Below are 19065 nucleotides of genomic sequence, written 5' to 3'. Positions count from 1 at the left end.
GTCAGGGGTTCGAATCCTGGCTCTGCCAATTGTCAGCTGTGTGACTTTGGGCAAGTCACTTAACTTCTCTGGGCCTCAGTTCCCTCATCTGTAAAATGGGGATTAAGACTGTGAGCCCCCCGTGGGACAACCTGATCTCCTTGTAATCTCCTCAGCGCTTAGTACAGTGCTTTGCACATAGTAACTCATCTAACTTCCCTTTTACCCCAGGTCTATCTTAAATCAAGATGAATCGTATTCTCCCCCTTCTAGACTGTGAGCCCGCTGTTGGGGAGGGACCGTCTCTATATGTTGCCAACTTGTACTTCCCAATCGCTTAGTACAGTGCTCTGCACACAGTAAGCACTCAAAAAAATGCAATTGAATGAATAAATCCTTTCCCATCTGGAAATCTCTTCTGCCTGGGTCTCAGGGGAGCAGGCAGGCAGACTCAGAACACGGCAGGAATTTCCAAAACTAACTAATTTTGACTGCAGGAGACCTTAATCCCACCCCTAGGTAAATGGGCCTTTCAGGAGCCCGGCCCCTGCTAGACTGTTCCAGTGATATTCTGGGGAAATATAGGGAAAAACTAGTCTCTTTGCCCCGTTGGCTTCGTTGTTCTGTGCACCTGCTTACTTCCCCACAGCCCTCCAACCTGTTTTCAAAGGATATTTTAAGTACACTGCTGTGACCTTGCATTTTATCGTATGTCCAACATTTTGCTCAGACTGAAGGATTATTACAGTTCTTCAGGAAATGGTTCCAGACAAGCAGTGTATGTACCAAGGTGTTACTAGGTCAATTGGATTTCTATATTTTACATCACTGAGGTTTTTCTTTTCTTCAGTCACTTATTTTTCTCGACTACTCCAGCTCTGGATCAGAAGTCTTCTTCAGTTAATTTAAGGAATTTTCACTCTTGCACAGATTGCAGGATTTTTTTTTAGAGATTAAGCCTCTACTATCTTGTGATTCTAGTAGTCATGGTCTTAGTTGGGTTACAAGAATACTGTTGTAAGTCCACTGGTTTCACTTGCCTCGGAGAAAGAGTTTCATTTCTTACAATATTGTGTGCAAGGTGAAGAATTCTATTTTTTTCACGTGGTTTTTAAAAACAATTCATCATATACCTATTTCATCTTAGGTTTCTGGTGTTTATGGTTCTGAGGGTTTGCATTCATTCATTGAATTGTATTTATTGAGAGCTTACTCTGTGCAAAGCACTGTACTGAGCACTTGGGAAAGTACAACATAACAATAAACAGACACATTTCCTGCCCACCACAAATTTACAATCTAGAGGACTGCTGGGGACCTTTCATTCTCTACATTAATTTATAACATTTTTAAGTAGCTGGCACTTTAAGAACTAATTGTCAGCAAGTATTGACAGTGGCTAATGTTCTCTCTGGCTCGCATGCTTTAAAGTGAAAAGAGGGGACAGAACATGAGCTAGGGTGTAGTGATAGCAAAGAGCCGGTAAATGAGAGGGAGGTAACTGTTGGAAAGCTTTAAATCCTGGTGGTCAAGAGTAGTTGTTTTCTACAAGAAACAATGTGGAATCATTACAGATTTTTGAGGAAGGGAATGATCATCATCATAAATGGTATGTATTGAGCACTTACGGTGTGCGGAGCACTGTACTAAACACTTGAGGGAGTACAGTACAACAGAGTTGGTAGATACATTCCCACCCCACAACAAGTTTAGAGGGGGAGACAGATATTAATATGAATAAATAATTTAAAGGGTGATGTTACAATTAGTATTTTAGAAACGTGCAGCTGAATGTGAGGAAGACTGAAGATGAAGTAGGTTTGAAGCCAAAAAGATGCAGTGCACACTTCGCTCCTCCAGCGCCTACAAATTGCTCTATGTTTCTCTATTATCTAGCTTGCCTCCAGTCCCTTTCCCACATCCTTCCTCTGTCCTGGAATACCTTACCCCTATATATAAATCAGACTACAACTCCCTCCACCCTCAAAGCTTTATTAAGGTCACATCTCTAAGAGGCCTTCCAATCAGTCAATCAGTCATTTATTGAGCACTTACTGTTTGCAGAGTACTGTAAGACAGAATTAATAGACATATGTTCCCTGCCCATGAGTTTACAGTCTAGAGGGGGAGACAGACATTAATATAAGGAAACAAATTATGGATATGTGATTATGGCTATGTACACAAGTGCTTGTGGAGTGGAGGGAGGGCTGAAAAAAGGGAGCAAATTCCAGTGTAAGGGTGAGGCAGAAGGGAATGGGAGAAGAAGAAATGAAGGTTTTATCATGAAAGGCCTCTTGAAGGTGGGGAGAGTAGTAGCAGATTAATTTAGCATAATTTATATTAATTTGAATATGAAGGTGGAGGGTGTCCAGACCAGTGGCACGATGTGGGTGAGAAGTCTGCAATGAGAGATAGATGAGATGGAGGTGCAGTTTACGGACCGGGTTGTACTGGGAGAGCAGCGTGGTAAGGTAGGAGCGGACGAAGTGATTGTGTGCATGATTTGATGTAGAGGTGGATGGGCAACCACTAGAGATTCTTGAGGGGTGGGGAAATATGTACTGAACGTTTTTGTAGAAAAATCATCTAGGCAGCAGAATGAACCGTGGACTGAAGTGGGGAGAGACAGGAGGCAGGGAGGTCAACAAGGAGAATGATTCAGTAAGCCAGGTGGGATAGGATAAATGCTTGGATTAACGTAGTAGCAGTTGGGAGAGGAAAGGGAGGAGTTTAGCGATGTTGTGAAGGTTGAACTGAAAGGATTTAGGGACAGATTGAATATGTGGATTGAATGAGATGGATAAATTGAGGATAACGCCAAGATTACGGGTTTATGAGACAAGAAGAATGGTGGTGCTGTTTATAGTGATGGGAAAGTTAGGGGAGGGATGGGGTTTTTGGTGGGAAGATAAATTTTGTTTCAGATATGTCGTTTGAGGTGTCAGCAGGACATCTCCAATTAAGCCCTCTGTTCCCAACTGCCTTTCCTTCTGCGACATGTATGCACTTGGATTTGTACCCTTTGGGCATTTGATAGCCACCCCACAGCACTTACATGCGTATCTATACTTAGTACAGTGGTCTGCACGCAGTAAGCGCTCAATAAATACGATTGATTGATTTATAGAAATATAATTTTCAGTCTTACCCTCTAGACTATAGGCTCATTGTGTGCAGGGGTTGTGTTTGCCAACTGTGTTGTATTGTGTTCTCTAAGTACTTAGTACAGTGCTCTGCACAAAAGTGCTCAATAAATGATTCCCCTCTCTCATTCAACTCACATGTTCAATCCATCACTAAATCCTGTCTGTTCAACTTTTCCTCTCCATCCAACCATGTTAATCCAAGCACTTATCCTATTCTGCCTTGATTACTCTATCAGCCTCTTTGCTGATAATAATAATGATGGCATTTGTTAAGCGCTTACTATGTGCAAAGCACTGTTCTGAGTGCTGTCTCCTGACTCTCCTCACTCCAGTCCATACTTCCCTCTGCTGCCCAGATCATTTTTCTCCAAAAACGTTCAGGCCATGTTTTCCAACTCCTCAGGAACCTCCAGTGGTTCCATTTCCGCATCAAACAGAAACTCCTTACTATCAACTTCAAAGCACTCAACCACCTCCTTCCTCACCTCGCTGCTCTCTTACTACAACCCAGCCTGCACACTTCACTCCTCTAATAATGAACTTCTCACTGTACTTCGATCTCATCTATCTAATCACTGACCTCTCGTGCTTGTCCTGCCTCTGGCCTGGAACACCATTTTTTTAAATGGTATTTTTTCATTTTTTAAAAAATGGTATTTGTTAAGCACTTACTATGTGCAAAGCACTGTTCTAAGCGCGCGCTGGGGGATACAAGGTAATCAGGTTGTCCCATGTGGGGCTCACAGTCTTAATCCCCATTTTACAAATGAGGTAACTGAGGCTCAGAGAAGTTAAGTGACTTGCCCAAAGTCACACAGCTGATAAGTGGCGGAGCCAGGATTAGAACCCATGGCCTGACTCCCAAGCCCGGGCTCTTTCCACTGAGCCACGCTGTTAGGTGCCAGGCACTGTACTGAGCACTGGGGTAGATACAAGCTAATCAGGCTGTACGCTGTCTCTTTCCTACGTGGTGCTCACAGTCTTAGTCCCCATTTTACAAACGAGGTAACTGAGACAAAGAGTTGAATGACTTGTCCAAGGTCACACAGCAAAGTGGCAGAATCACGAATAGAACTAAGGTCTTTCGATTCCCTGGCCCCATATCTATTCACTAAGCCACACTGCTTCCATCCGACAGAAAATTACTCATCCCCATTCCTAGCACATCTCCCAGAAGTTTTCCCTGACAAAGCCCTCTTTTCCCTTCCATTCCCTTCTGTGTTGCCCTGATGTGCTCCCTTCATTCATCTCCCCTACCAGCTCCACAGCACTTATGTACATATCTGCAATTTTAATTATGTATATTAATGTCTGTCTTCCACTCTAGACTGTAAACTCATCGTGCGCAGGGAATATGTTTCTTCTGTTGTTATATTCTACTCTCTCAAGTGCTTAGTACAGTGTTCTGCACATAATAAATGCTCAATAAATACCACTGACTGATTGATTGCATAGCTCACCTGTAAATTGATGATAGCCTGTATCAGTTAGGGAGAAAAGGAAGAACTAACTTGCAGGATGCAGTGACGGATGAATGTGAAAGCAGTAAAAGAAAGCCAAGTCAGTGGTTTTACCCAAAGAATCTTCTCTTATGCTGTTGAGTCGTTTCCGACACATAGCAACTCCTTTGACTCATTTCTCCAGGAATGCCCCACCTCCATCTCCAATTATTCTGGTAGTGTATCCAGAGAGTTTTCTTGGTAAAAATACCATTGCCTTCTTCACAATAAACTTGAGTCTCTGCCCTCGACTCTCTCCCATGCCCCTGCTACCCACCACAGGTGAATTTTGACATGTAGCGGATTGCCTTTCACTCGCTAGCCACTTCCCAAACTCGGAATGGAATGGGTATGCCTCTGCTTGACTCTTCCTCCAGTAGGTGAGAATGGTAGAGTACTGGAAACTCCCCAGGTGCGACCCTGAGAGGGGATCTAAAGAATACTCACTTGTTATTTTGAAGGCTTTTTGCTTCTGTTCAGCTGCCTAGACTTTCAACTTCCTCTATAAATATCACATTTAGGCTGCTGAAGGCGATTAGGAAATGAGAGAAGAAATTCAGGGAAGAATCAGTGTTACTTGCAAATCCATTCGGTTCTAAAACTCAGGCTTCCATGTCACTTTTTGGTTGGAAAGGAACAATAAAATTGGGGAATAATAATAATAATAATAATAATGATGGCATTTGTTAAAGCGCTTACTACGTGCAAAGCACTGTTCTAAGCGCTGGGGGATACAAGGTGATCAGGTTGTCCCACGTGGGGCTCACAGTCTTCATCCCCATTTTACAGAAGTGGTAACTGAGGCTCAGACAACTTAAGTGACTTGCCCAAGGTCACACAGCAGACAAGTGGTGGAGCTGGGATTAGAACCTATGACCTCTGACTCCCAAGCCTGTGCTCTTTCCACTGACCCATGCTGCTTCTCCGATATCCAGTGGGATATTGGTGAATGTAGGAACCCAGTGGTGCTCTTAAATTGATCCTGTTAACCATCAATTAAGAAAAAGCTCCAATATCTAGACTGCAGACAGTGCTCGCTGTGGGCAGGAAACTTGTCTAATAATAATAATAATGGCATTTTGTTAAGTGCTTACTATGTGCAAAGCACTGTTCTAAGCACTGGAGAGGATACAAGATGATCAGGTTGTCCCACATGGGGCTCACAGCCTTCGTCCCCATTTTACAGATGAGGTAACTAAGGCCCAGAGAAGTGAAGTGACTTACCCAAAGTCACACAGCTGACAATTGGCAGAGCCAGGATTTGAACCCATGACCTCTGACTCCAAAGCCCGTGCTCTTTCCACTGAGCCACGCTGCTTCCCCTATTATTTGGGGACAGCAACTGCCCCTCTGGATGAAATGGAAGGTATCTGTGTGCAGCATTGGTCATAGAGTAAATACTACAGTGCACAATTTCCATAAGTTGGTGGTTGCAAGATCAAACCTTCCCATTAGAAAAGAACTAGAAAAGAACATTGTTACTAGGAAAGAGGGTATGGGTTGCATTAAACTTCGATGCTACTTCACCGTTAACTAAGGAAAATTGTAGCTGTAAAGAGTTCAGAATTTTTGTTTCCAGCATTGAAAAGGTAAAGTAAAATTTGAACAAAAATGTGAATAGATTTTTCTCTTTTGTTATGTGATTATTTAATGCTGCTGTTATTTATTATGTTGGTACTAATTAAATTTGGGAGGCTCACGAACTCTAATAATTGAAGAGACAATCTTACCTCCCCTCTTATAGTCCATTGATGTGACCCTCAGATGAATCAGCTAGGTGAAAATCCCTTTAAGCCAATTCAGTACTTGTGGAGTGATTTATAAAAATTAAACTTATTTGACTCTACTGGCATGGGTGAAAGTCAAAGCTCTTAAAACTCCTTTTCCTCTTGCAGAATAGAGCAGTTTTTGTTTCATAAAGAAACCATTTACTGTCCAATGGTTAAAAAAAAGAGAAATCCTCTGAGCTTGGCTAAAAAGTAGGTTTTGGTATTACTTGCTAGTAGACTGATGTTGCCATTATAGAAATAGACTTGTGTAGCAGGAATTATAAACAGCTTAATCTGGCAGCATTCCGTACAGCATGACAGCAGTTGTGAGAAAACTTAGAGGGATATCTCAAAGTGATTTGTGACATTTTGGGGGTTTGCATAATTTTATTTTTTAAAGTCAGACCACTTAAGAACAAGCCTGTGTATTGTTAAAATATTCATTTCCACTTCAGGAGAACGGCTCACACTCCCGTCACTGCTCAAATGTTGCAGCTTTTAAAGCCTGAGCCATCCATCTTAGATTCAATCTGAGAATATGTCAGTCATAACTAGAATTGAACATCTTTTTGAAATAACTGTGATCTATAAAAGGTATTGATTCTTTTTTTTTAAATATAAGTTTTAGGAACATATTGCCTTCTTATGAGGTAGACGTATATATTATTTTCACCCCCACATAGTCATTCAAGTTCATTTTCATGGGATATTTATTTAAAAAATGATCTGAGCCAAGGAATCACCTTCATTTGCTGTTGGGTTTTTGAAGGAAGCAAAATAGGATAAGGACTTCAAAGAAATTGTGAATGCAGTCTACCTGGCAGATGCCAAGACTGAGGGAATTGTTAGTTGGCTTACCTTAAGAACATGCAAATGACCCTCAAAGCTTAAAATTTATTGCTGTTGAGTTAATTGATGTACATTCCCATGGTAGTGATCATATTAAACTTACTTTGAAGTTGAAATCACTTTGGCTTTTCCACATGTGTAGTCTTTATCAGACTTAGAGGGGTTTATGTTATTTTTCTTCTTGTATTTATGAGGTTAAGCATGAGTATTATCTCAAAACTAGGTGAATCAAAATGGTAATTCAGAAAGCAGAAGTAACATTATAAAATGTAGACTTTATGTTCTCCCTATACTTAGCCACATTTTTCTTCCTGCTCTCATCAATTTTCTGGTCCTCTTGGTGATCTTCTCTTGCTTGAAGGGATGGCCAATTAATTTTTTATGGCAGGCAAATTTTTGCATGTTTGAATGTAGGTGTATCAATCAATTATGGAGTGCTTACTGTGTGCCGAGCGCTGTAATAATAATAATAATGATAATAATAATAATGGTATTTGTTAAGCACTTACTATAGGCTGTTCTAAGCTCTGGGGAGATACAGTATAATCAGGTGGTCCCACGTGGGGCTCACAGTCTTAATCCCCATTTTACAGATGAGGTAACTGAGGCACAGAGAAGTTAAGCGGCTTGCCCAAAGTCACACAGCTGTTAAACGGTGGAGCTGGAACCCATGACCTCTCATTTCCAAGCCTGTGCTCTTTCCACTAAGCCACACTGGTGTACTAAGTGCTTGGAAGAGTACATTACAACAGAGTTAGTAGACATGATCTCTGGCCACAAGGAGCCTACAGACTTGATTGGAGGGAAAAAGTATAAGGAAAAGATCTTGCTGATTTACCCACATACACTCTAGCTTTTGGTAAAAATCAAGGCAATTGTAGAGACCACTGTTTTTCAAAGAAATAAAAAAATTAAAATAAAATTAAGCTCACAAAAAGTTTTACAGACCCATATTTTCCCCACTAGCCTAATCTATAATAGACAATCAAATAAAGTAAACCAGTATTCTATTCTACTTACCCATACTTGTTGTCCTACAACAAACGAATGAATATTTTTGATGCTGCCCTCGAAACTGAAGAAAAATACTATATAAGTCTGACAGATATACTGGCTCTCATTATCAGTTCTGAGTTGGAGCTGTCTTTGGGTGAAATACAGTAAGAGTGCTAAAAATTGAGTTGATTATTGGGTGTGAGTGGAGTAATATTTAAATAAAAATGAAAGCGATAGAAGAGTTTAAAGGTTTGGATAGTTAGCTACAAAATGTTTCCAATTTTTTAAAATGTCATTGCTGTTTTGTTGAGGGGGCAATTTCTTCAAATTTCTTAAAGAATTTATTTTTAACAGGAAATGCGACACGTTTCCATATGCTTTCTTTCCGAAAGTCTGGCTCTTGAGCACATCTGACTTTGTTTGGAAGTTCTAAACAATGTACCAGGCGCATCGGTGTGCAAGATGGTCCATGTAAAAAAAAAAAAATGCATGAAAATATGACTAGCATGCCGTACATCGTGAGCTAAATTGAGGGCCCCGTTGTTCCTTCCACCCCTACCCTTTTTATCCTTCCCACAGGTGTATACTCAATTTAAAAAGTAAGCAAAAACTCGACAAGATGTGAATCAATCAGTGCACACCACTCTACTAAATTCTTGGGAGAGTGAAATATAACAATATAACAGACACAGTCCCTGCCCACAATGAGCTTACAGTCTAGAGGATTGCCCAGGAGGATATGCTTTTTTAATGGTATTTGTAAAGCGCTTGCTATTTACCAGGCACTGTACTAAGCGCCGGGATAGGTAGAAATTACTCAGGTTGGACGTAGCCCATGCCCCACATGGGGCTCATAGTCTTAATCCCCATTTTACAGATGAGGGAAGTGAGGCACAGAAAAGTTCATTCAATCCATCGTATTTATTAAGCACTTACTGTGTGCAAAACACTGTAGTACGTGCTTGGAATGTATAATTCAGCAAAGAAGTTAAGTGATTTACCCAAGGTCAAACAGCAGATAAGTGTTGGAGTCAGGATTAAAACCCAGGTCTTTCTCATTCCCAGGTGAATGCCTTATCCACTAGACCATCTGCTTCTCAACTTACAAGTGATTTTGTTTTGTTTTTTTTTAATTAACTGCACAAGGTCGACCTTTGCAAACTGATTTCTTTTGAATGTGGGTGAACTCCTTCTGATGGTAGAGGGAAGCACTTTCCAGTTCATGCGTAAACTTTTATTATAAAAGGCAGTTTTTAAAAAGTAACATTTTGCATCCAATGAAACTGCTAGCTATTGTGATATACTTCTGTCAGTGCTTAAGAAATCATTGAAATTTTAGTTCTCTTGGTACAGCCAAATTTCTGTACATAATGTGTAAAATTCCCTGACTTAAATGTGGTTCTATGATTAATTTTCTGCCGTTTGACAACGTATTTCAGTGTTAAATATTTAGTGCTATGTATTTTGAGGCCTAGAACAGGAGAGGAAGGAAAAAATAAGGAAGAAAACATAGCCTATCAGAAAAGAAAACTGAAGCAAGGGAGAGATAGTCTTTTTTATTTATATTGACTATCAGTCTGAGAGCTTTATATCAGACATGTGCCAAGTATTTTCACTGCATTCCCAGGAGACACAGTCATTTGTAAATTACTTTGGGAATTATTCGTTGAAATATTCATATCATCCGCTCTTACTAAATTTCATTTTACTAACAAGTCCCTAAAAATTCTTGCATTCAGTCTTGTGCTTTGTCCCTTAAATTAATTTTTAAAATCTCAATGCTGTGTTATATTCTGTTCTCTCACTATATTCTCATTGGTTTCCACAAAAAGTGAAATAAGGATTAATTCCAATAAGTAGATATATTTGACGTTTGTGCTGAAGAGTGTTTGATTTTGCTTCTCTGGTATTTTGATCATTAATACCAAATCCAGCATTCATTGATCAGGTCCGTTAGAAGTCCTAGTTTACTATTATTATTATTTGCAAATAGTCGGGTTACTTTTCCTTTTCATTATTGCCTGTCAATGTAAATTGAAAGAATGATCCTTTTTCAATTCATTATCTTCTTAAACATGTTACTGTACAATATTAGGGGAGTAGGAAATAGAAAATTTTCCCAGATTTAATTATCTTAATCAAATTAGGTAATTTAGTAATTTTAAAATGTTAGGTTTATCATGCAATTTGGACTAAATCCCCAGAAAAAAATCGTCATAGTATTAATTGGAATCACCGATGCTGTTATCTGGTTTTGGCATGCTCAAATCTGAAATTTCAGACTCGAATCATCCCCACACGAAAAAGACAGATTGATGAATTTCTCATTTTTCTTTCCTGCAGTACTTTTTATAACATCTTGCAGAAAATTCAGATTCAATTTAATTTAGAAAAGTGATGCCAAATCCACCATGTGGCCGAATAATTTTCCCAGCACCTTGGCAACATCTTAATAATCATAGCCTTTAATGAAGCTGAGCTGGATAATACTCTGGTAGGCTCAGGCTATCACTGAAATAATCTCTTTGTTAACAGCACGTATTCTTATAGTGTGGCCTTATCGTAATAAATTGGTCTGGCATCTACTTCACCCAGGTTTTAATACCTAATACAATAACAGTGCACCATCAATATATGCCTAATAGCAGATATAAACTATCTTCTGGTAGTCCATCTCTCATAAAACCGCCTTTAGCCTTAATTCAAATCCATTGATTCCTATTCCAGTTAAAGCTGAAGAACTTAATATGTCCTTTAATCCTTTTATCATACGATAGGATAAAATTAATTTTCCCCTAGAACAGTGCAAAGCCAATTAACATGATCTTTTAAGTTATTTAGTAAAGTGCTTCAAACTGTTAAATTTATCTCGACCTCATGGTTGCACTCTCTGACTACTTTTTAAATGAAGTAATCAATATTTCACAGCTCTTTAACCAGTTTAAACTTCTCAAGTATTTTACTTACGTTTTATTTAAACAGTAAGTAAAATATTTACCCTAGTTAGTGTAACTCTGAAGACAATTATTGTATTCTACTGCCAGTGCATTTGTTGGGAACTTAGTTTCCATTTTGCAGTTTGCGTTAGTATTTAAAAGAGAAAATTATCCATTTTGAAGAAATCTGTAATCTTTGCTGTTCAAGATAGAAAGTGGGTTTTATTTCCAATTTTAAATATGGAGCATTTAGCTATTTTACCAGTGTAGCTTGTGTTTTCCACACAGGTTTTTGAGGTTATTAATTTTCTTACTGTGATAGGGTGATCAACCGTCCTGTCAGGAAAATGGATCTCTGTGTCACCCTTTAGCATGATTAAATGGAGGCACGTCTCTGTGAGAAAATACCAAATTTTCATGAGACAAATGAAACTGTAGAAAGAACTACTTTTATGGACATTTCTGTTTTTTTTCAAATCTCAAAATTTCTCATTTGGTTATTGGTTTATATGTAGGAAATCGTTACAACTAATTGTCTGTACCTCCCAATATGTCAGATAGAATACTACAACAATACTGGTGCAATGACTTCAAATTTTTACTTAAAGAAACAGATGATATGAGCAGTAGAATGGGGACAGGCTTAGTTGCTTATCAAAGTCAAATCCATATTGGATTTTCACTCTTTTGGGGGGTTAGACATTCATGTCTTTCCTCGCTTTTAAGAGAATGACTCTTTGTTATATGGATATTGGTCAGAATTACATCTTTGAATCCCGGGGAGGTTTACATCACTATATATTTACCAAACTAAGCATACAGAGTGCGGCTGGACAACAGGGTGGTATGTCACTTAAACACCTACGTGTTTCCAACTTTGAATTGCCCCGATTATTTATTCCCTAAATCATTTCACATTTGATCAGTTAGGGGCGGGAGTGACTCCCAAGGTCTCGATTGTTTTCAGCCTTTCATCTGTTGAAGGCTATTTTCAGAACGGCAGATTTGTCATTTTGAGGCGGACGAAGGGGTTAATGTAAGATTATTGGAATCAGACAAAAGGAAGACCAGCAAGAGGCGAGGAAGAAGTTCACCAAGTGTTCCTGTTGTTTAATTTCCTACTGGAAGCAGCACATGTGGGCTTATTTTTCTTTTTTCCCTCTTTAAGCAGTGGCCATTGCAGAGGCAGCGTGGCTGGGGTCAATGCCTTGCCTATTGATCAGTATCCCTGCAGTCCCTTGCTCCAACATCTGCTTCATTGGCTTCTTTCAGTGCCTGCTTCAGTACATTAGAATAGAAATCCATAACCAGAGCTGTGCTCATCCAAGCAGGGGAAGAAACTAAATTAAATGGTATAAAACAATCTTGGATCAGGAGTTGGTGCCAATTCATCTTGATCTTAGATGTCACACCGGGCTCTCCGGCCGAGCACCTGGGCTAGAGGCAGCCAGAGTGAAAATAGATGGAGCTGCGATCATTCATTTGTCAGCCAAGGAGCAGGGCCGCGGTTAGCAATTCCCTTCTGCAGAGGTCAGCTGACAGAACAATCAGTGCAACTGCAGAATGGAGCTTTCCTTTGAACTATTGTTGGGGAGCATGCCTCTTGCTGGGGCTGGGGGATGGGGAGGGCACACTGTTTGGCTTCCTGCTTCAAGTATTCCATGCCAGGAGTACAACATCCTGTGTGTCTCCTTGACTGTGTGCCTAAATGTAGATATACAGAGCTTTTACCCCCGGTGTGTGTTTGTGTATATACATGAAGCTGTTATTAAATGCATGCACCGCGATATGGATGATCAAACTGTTAAATATCACTTTGTCTGGTGTTAAGGCCCATTTTCATCCTTCTTTCTAGGGAGGCAGTGATTATTGATTTTTTTTTTCCTTTAGCATGGTTAAGCTTTTAGATTTTTTTCCTTTACTTGCCATCAGGTCTACAGTTGGGAATGGGAATATCTACGCTCATCCTTTTTTCAGTAACATTTGCTTTTCAATCATTCTCCAAACCTAAAATCCCTAAATAAAGTTAGATGCACATGTGGAGAGGTCTGGAAGCGGTGCTACTTTCTTTATTTGTATTCGTTCTCATTTTACAAAGGGATTGTTTCAATCAGATCATCATGTTGAAAGCCACTAAATGGCAATTATTGAAATGCAAGCGCTTGCCTTTAAATATGTACGTGTTTTCTGTGATATGCACTCTTCAGGTCCATAGTAATCCAAATCAGAAAAATACTCAGTAAATCTGAAAAACAGGTGATAAGAACGAGCTAATTCTAAAAAACAGATTGAATAAGAATTTCCCTGAATTAATACCTTGATTTCCCTCCCATTTATACTGTTAGCCCCATTTGGGTCAGGGACCTTGTCCAACCTGATTATCTTGTATTTAACCGAGCACTTAGTACAGTGCTTGCAACATAGTAAGTGTATTACAAATGTAATTATTATTATTGAATATATGACTACGCAAGGTATAGATTTCAAAAGAATATTTGTTTGGATATCATCAATATTAAAAACTATTTTTAGTTTTTAGTATTCTAGACTGTGAGCCCACTGTTGGGTAGGCACCATCTGCACCTGTATATAGCTGCACCTGTACAGCACCATGTTGCCTACTTGTACTTTCCAAGTGCTTAGTACAGTGCTCTGCACACAGTAAGCATTCAATAAATATGATAGATTGATTTAGTTAGGACCTTAAATTGTGGCTCTGTATGTCTTTGCCAAAAATGGCTATGCCCATGCTAATATTTGTGTAATTGTGGTTCTGGGAATTCCCTGAATTCCCTGTTTTTTAGCAGAATTACAGAATCAGTCAATTGTATTTATTGAGAACTTATTGTGTGCTGAGAACTGTACTAGGTGCTTGGGAAAGTACAATACAATATAGTTGATAGGTACGATACCTACCCCAAGGAGTTTGCAGTCTAGAGGGGAAAACAGACATTAAGAAAATACTAAGTATAAGGATACACTCATAAGTGCTGTGAGGCTAAGAATGAGGTGAATATCAATTGCTTAAGGGATACAGATCTGAGTTTATAGCCTACTCAGGGAATGGCAAATAGGAGAAATGATGGCTTACTCAGGGGTAGTGTCTTAGAGATGTGATTTTAGGAGGGCTTGGAAGGTGGGAAGAATGGTGATCTGTCATATATGAAGTTCATGAATTCAATCAGTCAATCATTGGTGTGGATTGAGCACTTACTCTGCAAAGCACTACAGTGCTTGGGAAAGGATGATACAACAGAGCTGTGAGACCCATTCCCTGCCTACAAGGAACTTACAGTGTAGAGGGAGAGACAGGCATTAAAATAAATTACAGATATGTCCATAAATTCTGTAATAATAATAATGAAAATAATAATGGCATTTATTAAGCGCTTACTACATGCAAAGCACTGTTCTAAGCACTGGGGAGGTTACAAGGTGATCAGGTTGTCCCACGGGGGGCTCACAGTCTTAATCCCCATTTTCCAGATGAGGTAACTGAGGCACAGAGAAGTGAAGTGCCTTGCCCAGAGTCACACAGCTGACAATTGGCGGAGCCGGGATTGAAACCCATGACCTCCGACTCCAAAGCCTGTGCTCTTTCCACTGAGCCACTGTAGGGCTCAGGGTAGGGTGACCATCAAGGGCTTAAAGGGAAGAGATTCAAATGCACAGGTAATGCAGAAGGGAGAGGGAGTAGGGGAAATGAGGACTTAGCTGAAAAAGGCCTCATAAAGGAGATGTGATTTTAATGAGGCTTTGAAGGTGGGGGGGGGAGTGATGGTCTGTCATACTTAAAAGGGGAGAGAGTTCCAGGCCAAAAGAAGGACGTGGGTAAGGGGTTGGCAGTGAAATAGATGAAATTCAGGTATAGTCAGTAATAATAATAATGATAGCATTTATAAGCTTACTATGTGCAAAGCACTGTTCTAAGCGCCAGGGAGGTTACAAGGTGATCAGGTTGTCTCACGGGGGTGCTCACAGTCTTAATCCCTATTTTACAGGTGAGGTAACTGAGGCATAGAGAAGTTAAGTGACTTGCCCAAAGTCACACAGCTGGCAATTGGAGGAGCTGGGATTTGAACCCACGACCTTGGACCCCAAAGCCCGGGCTCTTTCCACTGAGCCACGCTGCATTAGAGGAGTGGGTTGTAGTAGGAAATCAGCAAGGTTAGGTAGGAAGGGAGAGCTGGTTGAGTGTTTTAAAGCCAATCGTAAGGAGTTTTTGTTTAATGAGGAGGTGTGTAGACATCCACAGAAGAGGTTCTTGAGGAGTGAGGAGGCATGAACTGAACAGGTTTTTTTTTAGAAAAAATGATCTGCGCAGCAGAGTGAAGTATCACGAGTGGGTGAAGCAAGAGGCAGGGAGTCAGGGAAGAGACTGACGCTCTAGTCAAGGTGGGATATGATGTGTTTATATCTTCAGAATAGTTCTTTGGATGGACAGTAAAGGGATGAGAGAGATGAAACGAGGATAATGTCAGGGTTATGGGCTTGTGATATGGGGGAATAGTGGTGTAGTCTACAGTGATGTGAAAGACAAGGGGAGGACAGGGTTTGGGCAGGAAGATGACGAGTTCTTTTTTGGACATGTACTGTTTGCAGAACACTGTACTAAGCGCTAGGGAAAGTCCAATAAAATAGAGTTGTCAGTGGGGCATCCAAGTAGAAGTGTTATTTTCCTATGTCCCCCAGGAAGTCCTCCCTGATTCATCTTTCATCTTCCCACCCCGTTCTCCCTCATTCCTGTGTCACCTGTGCACTTGGGTCAATACCACCTAATCAATCAATGATTTTTGTTGTGTGCTTCTTACGTACACAGTAATCAATCAGTGGTGCTTGTGTGCTTACTATGTGCAAAGCACTGTAATAAGATAATATTATAATAATAAGCACTTAGACTGTGAGCCCACTGCTGGGTAGGGACCGTCTCTATATGTTGCCAACTTGTACTTCCCAAGCACTTAGTACAGTGCTCTGCACACAGTAAGCGCTCAATAAATACGATCGATGATGATGATAGTAAGCACTTGGGAGGATACAATGCAGTGGAATAGATAAATATGGTCCTTGACCACAAAGATCTTACACCCTCATGTTCACCCAGACCCCACTCCCACAGCTTTTGTGTACATATCTCTATATTCTGCTGCTGCCCCTATCTGTAATTTATTTTAAAGCTTGTGTCCCCACCCCCACTCAATTGTATTCTTCTAGGGACTACCCACTCTATGGTATTGTACTTTCTCAAGCACCTAGTTCAGTGCTTTGCGCACTGTAAGCCCTCAACAAATACCACTGATTCTCTCTTGGCACATTTCCCTTCCTCTCCTTCCCACCATTTTCATTTCCCATGGAAGGAGCTGCTGAATTCTTCCTGCAGTTCCAGTATTTCTCAAAGGGCGCTTAATTTACACATAGAAGACTTCTGGGAGCTGATTCTGTTATCACAGAAGCAGAAATGTCGGGGCTGTACCCACTGTACCCAGATGAGTTGGAGCTACCCAACGTGATAGAGCTATACAACACTGATGAGCTTGTATGGAAACCTCTGATTTTCCTCCACAGTCAGACCCCTTGCCAGGTCTAAAAATTAATTTTCAAGTGGGCTTTTCTATTAGACTAATTTGCAAACTATGCCAATGTAGATATGTGCCATGCTCAGGGTTCTGAGGCCTGCATTACCCAACTGCATAGATCAGTTCATTCTGGTAACTGTCTTCTCAGAGAGAATATCTGGATTTCAGCAGTTGGTTTGAGATTCATGCTTCCTTCAATTTTAGGAAGAAGGTTAAGTTAGCAATCACTTCTGGAACAAACGCTTGCTAACTTTGAAAGCCTTTGCAAATCCATTTTTTATTTCGTTTTTATCTTTCTCTTTGGATCACTGATCATGGCAAAGCAATAAAAGCGCAATTAGCTATCCCAATTAATGCCTCACATTTTGATTCCTTTAAAGACAACATAAATTGTTTTCAAATATTCAAGAAATGGGAGGAGGAGGGCATTTGACAAAAAGTGATAAGCCATTTCTGAAATGACACAATTCTAGTCTTGGTAAATTAAGAATGGGATTTTAAAATGATTTTTATGTTTTCTGCCACAAGATGAACTCTTTTTTGCTTGTGTGAAGTTTTAATTGGGGCTTTCGGCTTTGCATTTCAGGTTGCTTACCGAGTCTCCCACAGATGAAAAAAATCTCCACATCCTACGAAGAGCGTCGGAAACAAGCTACAGCTATTGTTCTTCTGGGAGTGATTGGAGCAGAATTTGGGGCTGAAATTGAGCCTCCAAAATTGTTGACAAGGCCTCGCAGTTCCAGTCAGATCCCTGAGGGATTTGGTTTAACAACCGGTGGATCAAATTATTCGTTGGCCCGACATACTTGTAAGTATTTATTTATTCCTTAAATTTCTCCATTCTTCCGGAGCATGTTTATTGTTCGAGAATTGCTTTTCAGTACTTACTGTTTGTCAATAAAATCATAATTAGAATCATGTACGTATGTGGAGCCCTAGAATAGTTGACCCAATTTATATGTTATAGGTCAGGGAAATAGAAGTCATTCTGTTCACTAATTACACTGACTTAATTACTAGGAGAAAAAACTTCCTCTAATAGAATTTTAAATAGTCATGAATCGTTTGAAATCTACTTCCACTTCTGGGCAAAATCATAAAAATGAGTTTGTACTAACCTAATGTAACTATAAAAAGACCAGCTTTATCCCGGTAACATCTCTTCAGGTTTGTGACTTGTGTTCTCTAAGCCCATGATCATCTTTTCCATCAGACTCTTCACATACTAGAAAACATTCCCACTCTTAAAGCTCAGATGCTTGTGTATTCCACTCCATTTAAAGCAGAATGTCTTGACCATTAGCTTGAAGGCACTCAGTCAGTTCTTTCCCCTCTACTTATCTATCCTCAGTCCTCTCCCATTATGCCTCAGCTCACACTCTTGATACCTTTCAAGGTCACTTACTGACTGTGCCTCATTTTCACCTCTTTTGTTGCTGACCTCATCTTCATGCCCTTTCCCACCGTTTGTAACTTTCTCCCACCTTTACATCTGATAAACTACTCTCCCCATTTTCAAAGGCCCTCTGAAATCTCACCTCCCAATGAATTTCTAGTCTCCTCACTTGACATCCGCCTCCCCCCGCCAACTGCCATTTCAACACTTCCATGCCACATAGTCACACTCTTGTACATAAATGCCTTTTCCTTCTTTTTATTTCAGTGTCTCTCTCCCCCACTAGATTGTGAAGTCCTTGAGGACAGCGCTAGGTATAATGCTGGACAGCAGTTCATAACAGTGCTCAATAAATACTGTTGACCGGTGGATTGAGTCACTCTTCAGTCTTCTTTTTGCTTGACTAGACGACCCCGGAAAGCAGAGTCTTGGTCTTTTGGATTCTGTCTCTCCCTTAGGTAGGCAATAGCTATGTTGTGGAATCAAGTAGGGACTATTCAAGGAACTCATACCTCCAAATTAAAAATGAACAGATTCAGTAACAACTAAGTAATAGTCTTCCAGCTGTTCGTAGTGTGAATTTTGGCACTTTCCGTTATGACAGTTGTGATCATGTTGTTGCTAGCTGTTAGGTATTTAAAAGTCATTAAATGTACGGAATGCTCACATACAGTTCGAGGTAGTAAACATAGATTGCCATCTTCATTCTACAGATAAAATCATCAAGACAAGGTGTGATGAACTTGAATAATTGCTAAAAGAAGACCATCACGTCTTCTGTCATGAAATAGAGTTAGAGGAACTGGAGGGAAATAAGTTGGAGATAGAAACAGTTCAGAGATGCATTTCTCACCCTCATACTCTCACTCGGACAAAACACCCATTCCCCATCCTTCACGAATTCATATGGGTTGCG

At 40.1% G+C, this 19065-nt stretch overlaps 1 protein-coding gene across 1 annotated transcript in view; it reads left to right on the top strand.

Moving 5' to 3' along the window:
• WDR7 (WD repeat domain 7) overlaps window positions 1-19065 on the top strand; it is a 451784-nt gene that overhangs the window by 250006 nt on the left and 182713 nt on the right. Inside the window, exon 21 of the mRNA XM_038743534.1 lies at window positions 17340-17561. Coding sequence (XP_038599462.1) covers window positions 17340-17561 — 222 coding nt within the window. The remainder of the gene's footprint in view (window positions 1-17339; window positions 17562-19065) is intronic.

The sequence above is a fragment of the Tachyglossus aculeatus genome, chromosome 3, assembly GCF_015852505.1.
Source record: "Tachyglossus aculeatus isolate mTacAcu1 chromosome 3, mTacAcu1.pri, whole genome shotgun sequence".
In the NCBI taxonomy this organism is placed as follows: domain Eukaryota; kingdom Metazoa; phylum Chordata; class Mammalia; order Monotremata; family Tachyglossidae; genus Tachyglossus; species Tachyglossus aculeatus.
This window is presented reverse-complemented; position numbering and strand designations above follow the sequence as displayed.